Source organism: Hyla sarda, chromosome 10 (genome assembly GCF_029499605.1).
Source record: "Hyla sarda isolate aHylSar1 chromosome 10, aHylSar1.hap1, whole genome shotgun sequence".
Classification (NCBI taxonomy): Eukaryota; Metazoa; Chordata; class Amphibia; order Anura; family Hylidae; genus Hyla; species Hyla sarda.
Genome location: NC_079198.1, coordinates 74,162,528 through 74,170,570, shown reverse-complemented (window position 1 = coordinate 74,170,570; position 8,043 = coordinate 74,162,528). Strand labels below are relative to the sequence as shown.

At 40.1% G+C, this 8,043-nt stretch overlaps 1 protein-coding gene across 1 annotated transcript; it reads right to left on the bottom strand.

Annotated features, from left to right (window-relative positions):
- Positions 1–1,053: 1,053 nt before the first annotated feature.
- Positions 1,054–6,757, bottom strand: LOC130294400 (apolipoprotein A-I-like). Its single transcript, XM_056544114.1, has 3 exons — positions 6,688–6,757; positions 4,440–4,584; positions 1,054–1,761 (listed from the first exon to the last, which is right to left on the bottom strand). The coding sequence occupies exons 1-3, from the start codon at positions 6,728–6,730 to the stop codon at positions 1,182–1,184; spliced, it is 768 nt and encodes a 255-aa protein (XP_056400089.1). The 5' UTR covers positions 6,731–6,757; the 3' UTR covers positions 1,054–1,181.
- Positions 6,758–8,043: the final 1,286 nt, after the last annotated feature.

Below are 8,043 nucleotides of genomic sequence, written 5' to 3'. Positions count from 1 at the left end.
CACAACCTACACATTACATGTTGAGTCTATGGTGTCTTTTTTATAATTTTTTTTTACAAAATGTTGGCGATTCTCTCCCATGGAAGTCTATGGAAGCAAAAAATGCCAATAAAAACACCATGTTGGTTTAGCATTGGTGGTTTTCCTGGCATTTCATATGAAAATTTTTATGGTAGAATCCGCTCAAAAAATGCATTGCCATCTATGGAGAAGGCACATTTCTGAGCGGTCCTAGCACCAGCATTTTCTGCTGGCACCCGGTATTTGAGGAATTTCCGCCCATGTATTCTGGGTGGACATTCTGCAAATAATTTGCTGTGTGAACACTATCTAATGCTGGATAACCTCTTTAAGTGTACTAGACTTATGTGCATAATTTATCAGTTACAAACAACCTGGTCCGGCTTTGCTTTTTACTAACGCTAGGCTTAAAGGGGTTGTGCGCTGCCCTGCCTTTCGGAGCTCCGCTCGCAGCGTCCGGAAGTTCAATACTCCGAACGTTGTGTGCGGGCTTCCGTGTTCGCGGCCACCCCCTCGTGATGTCATGCCCGGCCCCTCGTGACGTCACGCCCGCCCCCTAAACGAAAGTCTATGGGAAGGGGGCGCGACTGCTGTCATGCCCCCTTCCCATAAACTTTGGTTGAGGGGACGGGCGTGACGTCACGAGGGGCCGGGCATGACGTCACGACGGGGCGGCCGCGAACACGGAAGCCCGCACACAACGTTCGGAGTAATGAACTTCCGGACGCTGCGAGCGGGGCTCTGAAAGGCAGGGCAGCGCACAACCCCTTTAAGGCTGGATTTCCATTTGGCAGTTTTCTGGATAACTCCCACTGCAGTTTTTAAGCCAAGGTCAAAAAATGTCAAAAGGAATGAGAAATTTAAAGAAAGGACTTGTACTTTTCCTTCCTCATGGATCCACTTGTGGCTTTGGCTTTTGGTTTCCCAAAAAAACTGCAGAATGGCAACCCAGCCTAATAGTCTAAAGAAAATGTATAATAAAGCAGTTATCAGTCATTAAGCATTGATGAAAATGTAATTTAATAAGCTGAACTGAGATATTACATTGAAGACTAATAAGCTGAACAGAGATATTACACTGAAGACTTTTAGATGTCATAGAGTGAAGTCATAAGAGTTAGAAATCACATTTCTTCATTGCTTTTCTTTTGTTGCCCTTCTTACATCTTTTCCAATGTTTCTGTCAGTTCCTTAAGGAACTTCTCCACGTTTTCTTGGAATTCCTTACGATCTGGGAATTTCTGTTTTAAGTTTTCGATGTGAGGCTTAGCTTGTTCCCGTATCTTCTCTACATTCTTCTCTACATCCTGCTTCAGCTCTGTATAATCCTTCTGTAACTCACCCTGGAAATCTTTGCGATATCTCTCATATTCTGCATGGACTTCATCCACATAGGGTTGCAATTTTACGCGCAGGCTGTCAATCTCACCGCGCAACGCATCCCGGCCTTTTTCTGCAACGCTTTCCAGATTTTCAAAGAAATTACCTAGATGCTTAGTTATTCCAACTATAAGATCGGATCCAACAGGCACTATTTCTTTTGCAACTTTTGTAAGCTGTTCTTCCAAAGCATCATCAAAATCCTTCAAAATAGGGACTACCTTTGTCCTAAAGGTTGGGAACTTCTCATGAAGCTGTTCATCGAATTTCTTGAAAACTTCGTCATAGTAACTTTCAATTGCTTCCTCTAGTTTTTTGGCATGTTTCTTTGCCGTTTGCAGCCTCTCTTTAATTTGATATCTGGGAACAAAGATTTGGTATATTTAAATTAAATAAAAATAGTCAATAAATATGGCACTTTTATTATTGACTTATGAAATAGAGTGCCCGATGTGACATGTACCCTGAAAATCATTATTGGTTAAAGGGGTTCTCCACTGGCCAACATTCGGAAGTAAATGTTTCTCACACTGTTTTCGCGCTGCGGTGGTGTGCCACGCCCCTTGTGACATCATGACCACGCCCCCCTCAATGTAAGTCTATGGGAGGGGGCACGACGGCCATCACACCTCCTCCCACAGACTTGCATTGAGGGGACGTGGCCCTGCAGTGGGAAAAAAGCGTTCGGAAATGGAGTACCCCTTTAATATTATATTTGCTAGAAGTGCTGATTCTATAACAATTGGACAGCATATTAAGGTTTCTGGTTCAATTATAATGGACCCCCCAAATTTCTTGCTGTCATTTTACTTTCAACAATGCTTGCACCACACCTATCCTCAGGTTATATGTGGCATTACAATTTGGCTCTATTTACTTCAATGGTACTGAGCTGCAAAACCACACACAGCCTGAGGACAAGAGTGGTGTTGATTTGTTTAAGAAATCAGCATTGATTTACTAATTCTGGATAACTCCTTTAAAATGCATTTGCATAAATACTTTATTTTTTTTTTGCAAATGCATTTTTTTATTCACCTTCATTCATCAGAAATGCAAAAAGCATGTGCATTTTCAAAATGCAGACATTTTTAGATGCTATTTAAAAAAAACATTACAACAGATCATTAATCTGCTGAACTGGTCCATTATCACTGTGATCTACACGTACTCACATCATACGTTTAGGCAACTTCAAATTTAAGATTCACATTTCTGGTACCAAAACCATTAGATTTCTAAGGGAGTTGATAATTGTCATTCTGGCCTTGCCATATCAGACAATGGGGTGAATTCATCATTGTAGTAGTAGGTAAAGCATTTTTGTCCAGCTTTAATTTGTGTGCTGCTAATGTGTAGGTGCACCAAATAAATGGTAGCAGGGCATTTGATAAATTTTGTGCAGGTATTTATTTCCTGGAATTTCTCCAGTTTATTCATTGCGCAAAATTTTGTGACTTTTTATCCTGCTGCGCGAACAATTGGGACTTTTCTACACATACAACAAAAACCTAAGCTAAGTCTGGGATGATGTATTTTTGCAACTTTTTGGAGATATTTGCACACAAAAAAAGCCTCAGTTGATAAATCCATTACCATTGCAAAACAGCTGGTCTGTACACACTTAAAAAAAAGTGTAAGGCAAAGTTTCCACTTGTTTTTATTTATTTTTTTCTGGCAGTTTTTGGAAAACTGCCACTGCATTTTTTGAGCCAAAGTGGGAATTGGATCCATAAGGGAGGAGAAGTGTAAGTCCTTCCTTTATATGTCCTATTCCTTATGAATACACTTCTGGCTTTGGCTCAAAAATTGCAGTGGCAGCTTTCCAAAAACTGACAGAAAAAAAACAAGTTGGACCGTAATAGTAGGAGATGTCGGCGCTGGACGAAGGAACCAGGAGGAGTGCAGCATAAAATCAAGGTGGGTTTATTGGATGCAACGCGTTTCGCTGTGCATGCGCAGCTTCATCAGGCATGACAAGGTTGGGTTCACAAGGGGTATAAATACCTACATGTGTTAACCCTTTATATTACATAAAATTGTATATGTCGAAAAAATAATAATGAAAACATAAAAAATACATTAAATACATGTCGCTTTCCATATCATATAACATACAACAATTGAAACATCAGTACCATATAGTAATTGAATCAAAGACACAAAAGAATATATATATAAAAAAATATATATATATATTTCAATTGTTTCAATTTCTATATATAAACCGTATATATTTTTTTTGTGTCTTTGATTCAATTAATATATGGTACTGATGTTTCAATTGTTGTATGTTATATGATATGGAAAGCGACATGTATTTAATGTATTTTTTATGTTTTAATTATAATTTTTTCGATATACAATTTTATGTAATATAAAGGGTTAACACATGTAGGTATTTATACCCCTTGTGAACCCAACCTTGTCATGCCTGATGAAGCTGCGCATGCACAGCGAAACGCGTTGCATCCAATAAACCCACCTTGATTTTATGCTGCACTCCTCCTGGTTCCTTCGTCCAGCGCCGACATCTCCTACTATTACTGTTCAACTGTCTATCTATTGTTTCCAAGGAGGGCTGCGGATGAGGACACATTTACTTTCAGGCGCTTCCCATTGTTGTGTGTGTGCACACAACCAACTCTGGTAAGCGGCGTGAGATAGATCTACTCCCCCTCCCTATGGGCCTGACCTGCTGATCCCGCACATGGAGCGCCTTCTGTTTTCCTTTTAGAAAAAAAACAAGTGGAAACTTAGCCTTAAGCAAAAAGTCGCAAAAAGAGCCAGAGACCCTGTGCAGCACCAACTGTGAGACAAATATATACACATTAAAACAGCTCTAAAGACAATGACAAATCCCCCCAATATCCTGTGACCATTGATGCACACCAATAGGCTTACAAATGTCAGTTATCTACAAAAAAAATCCCCCGTAGCAAAATAACATCTTCAACTCTGGACTTTACTATGCACTAACTAAGGGACGAATTGTGTTATTATCTTAATAGTCATAAAAATTGAGGGAAATGTCTTACTCCTTTGCAATTTTGCTAAGATCAAAGTTTTTCCAAAGCTCTGTCACAATTGCAATTCCATCCTGTGCAATCTTCTCTATTGTTTTGTCTGAATGTGGTTCTTGGTGAGGTTCATCCTGTTGCCAAAAGTAGCGCCCCTGTGCCCCTGCAAGACAAAGAGAATGTCACAAGGAACCCTAAAACCCTAAATCTGTTCAGAAATAGTCTGTTAGTATATATGCCATCTTTATGTATACAAAGTGCTATAAGTAACTCATGTTAATGGTATAAAATATGCAATTTTCTAATGACATGATTTCTCTAATAACACATCTGTACAGGAGGAGATGTGTAGCTGTCAGAAACCTCTGCTGCAGATGATCTGTTGGGAAAGCAATAGGAGTGGGCATTCAAAGGCTAACTTATCCATTGTATATTTCTCCACTGGAAGCTCTTGGGCACCCGTCTGTCTGGCCTTACAGACCTTAGACCAGGCACAGACAACCTTCGGCACTGCAGATGTTTTCGACTACATCTCCCAAGATGTTCTTTCAGCTAAAATGCTGCCAAAGCATCATGGGAGATATAGTCCAAAACATCTGCAGAGCCGACGGTTGCCTGTGACTGCCTTGGGTTTTAGTCACACTGCATGGGCAGCTTAAAGGGAACCTGTTGTCTCTTTCATGCTGCTGGAAACACAGTGCCAGAAAACAGTCACAGGTTCCCTTATTACAATGGTTTATAATTCACTGCACAGTTTCAGAGGTATCATAGTCATAAAACCTGCTGAGAACAGGGCTACCGGCCCCATTGGCTGCTCTCTGCCCCACTGGTCTGGATTGATAGATTTCTCCTATACTCAATAGGATATATCAATAAAGGCTGGTAGGGCAGTAAGTAGCCGACATGAACCCAGCTGACTTTTATCCACACTCCCAGCCTGTTTTATAATTATAGTTCCTCTGAAATTTTCCAGAGTTTCAGAATGAATCATACACCATTGTAATGAGGGAACATGTCACCTGGTTTTAGAACATTAAAGGGTACCCCTCATCAAAAAAACTTTTGATATATTATAGATTAATGTATGCAGAATAACTTTACAATTGCATGCTATTAACAAATATGCTTCTTTCTATTTAATTTTCCACTTTGAAGAAATTACCACTAGGGGTCTCCCTACCAGTCCTGGCAGCAAGCATTTCAGACTCATGCTGGAGTCCTAAACACTATGAGCTGCCAGTCTGATTTGTTCACAAAGGAGAACACTCAGAGCTGCCAGCCTGCTTTGTTCACAGACAGTTTGGCTGTGAACAAAGCAGGCTTGCAGCTCTGAGTGTTTAGGACTCCAGCATGAGTCAGAAATGCTTGCTGACAGGACTGATCGGGAAAAATACAATAGAAAGAAGCATATTTTTCATTGACATGCTATTGGAAAGTTATTCAACATTCATTAATCTAAAATATATCAAAAGTTTATTTGATGAGAGGTACCCTTTAAACCACCGGCACATCTTAATGCAGTTGGGGTTTGATGTCCCAAAGCTGCTGGTATGACATCCACCCGGTTCAGCAATGTAGTGCCCGTGCTGGAAACTGAGGATGAGAGTCCATGACTTCACTCTTAGAGATAAAAATGTCAAATTGTAGTCAGTTGCCAGACCAGGCGGGTGTCCTCTGCTGCTTAAAGTACTGGTGGTTTAGTGTCCCAAACCAGGTGACAGGTTCTCTTTTAAAGAATTGTGAGGTTGAAAACCTTCATGCTTTATTCCTACATTTTCAGCCTCCATTTTGTGACCCGCAAAATCTCACAGCATTTACTGTTTGAACTTGAAATCACTTTTTCTGAGGCTGACATTGAGCATCTGAATCCTCATTTACGGAGATAGTCTAATGCTATGAGGTATGGGTATAGCTGCTGAAATCCCCAATGTCTATCATCAGGGAGAAAAACAACGCAGCCTCAAATTTCTCCCGCAGAGGATAAAGTAGTAATATATGACGTCTGTTCAAAGTGTGTGACTATGTAATAGAGGGCTTATGAACAGGGATTGTCTTATTGGGAATATCCCTTAAAAAATATATCTTCAGCATCAGATGCAAGGTAGCTCTGTGATAGGGGTAGAATAGGAATCAGAGTAGTTGAACTAATACAAAACACAGTAGATAGCAGTAAGAAAGAGATTTGGAGCACATATGTAGATATAAAGCTGGAGATAAGTGTAACTCAGTATTACTTATCATGCAAATGTACCAAGAGTCATCTTACCTGTGAAGAAGAGCACGGCTACAGATAGTAGCAAGACCTTCATGCTTAAACAAACCCTTCAATGCGCCACCTGTTCATGACAAAGATAATGATACTTAGAGGGTAATAACATCTTATAAAGTGATAAACCTTAGACCGGGCAAGACAGTGACCCTAAGCACACAGCCAAGGCAACACAGGAGCAGCTTAGGGACAACTCTGTAAATGTCATTGAGTGTCCCAGCCACAGTCCTGACTTGAACCCAATTGACTAACACAAGGTTGCAACAAAACAAAATGTGAAAAAAAAGAGTCTGAAAACTTTACAAATGCATTATATTATCTTTGTTGAGGTTTCTTATCTTCTAACATATATACATATACACAAAGTGTCATCTTGCTATGTTCATTATTGTGCAGTATCAGTTATATCGCTGGTAGATTAGACCCTATGTCTGATCTATTAATACACTAAAAAAAAATTTCTTTACTACATGTAATTTAAGTTTTTCAAAGCAAATATTTATAGTAATAGGTAAAATAAAATGATAGATACTAGTAAAAGAATAATATAGAAAAAGGACATTCACAATCTATAACATACAGATAAACAGCATAAACATAAACAGCATATAACAGATTACGGTACTTACAGTTTTGTGAGAATCCAGATATTGTGTCAGTGTGGTTGCTCATTGACTGGCATATATAGTGATTCTACCACCCATTTATGGGCACCTACCCAATCAGATTATGAAGACACGTTTAATACAAAGTCCAAAAATACCAATAACACAGTACACGAATACAGAGAGAAGGTTAAAACAGAACAGGGACAGAGAGAGGACAAAGGGGATGGGCAGGTGCACAATCCATGAGGTAAAATAGGGTTAGCAGTTTACCTCAGCATCCCCAGAGAGTGTCTCTGTAATCCGGTACAGTTTAATATTTTTTATCTTAGTCAACAAAACACTTCCTAAGTTCAAATTCACAAGAACCATATGGTTATAATAGAAATAATAGAAATACTGTGCTGTCTTTTACTCAAATACCACATCAGAAACAGTTTAGGCGCTTACTGCATAATGTTAGGCATGAAACTTAAAGCAGAGCTGTCAGCAGAACATCACATGGCTAGTAGGGCTTCTAATCAGAATTCTGGGCCAGCGCTGGACTGGCCTAACAGGATACCATGAATATTCCCAGTAGGCTACCCGCCCTGTGGACTGGCAGTGGCCTGCCCGTGCTTAGCTGCCCAATGCGGAAAGTACAAGCCAGCTACTGCCTGCCTCACTCCAGCATATAAAGTCCTGACACTGGGATCAGGACCTTGTATGTAGTGGCCAGGGGCAGACTGACCGGCCGGTCCGTTCGGAC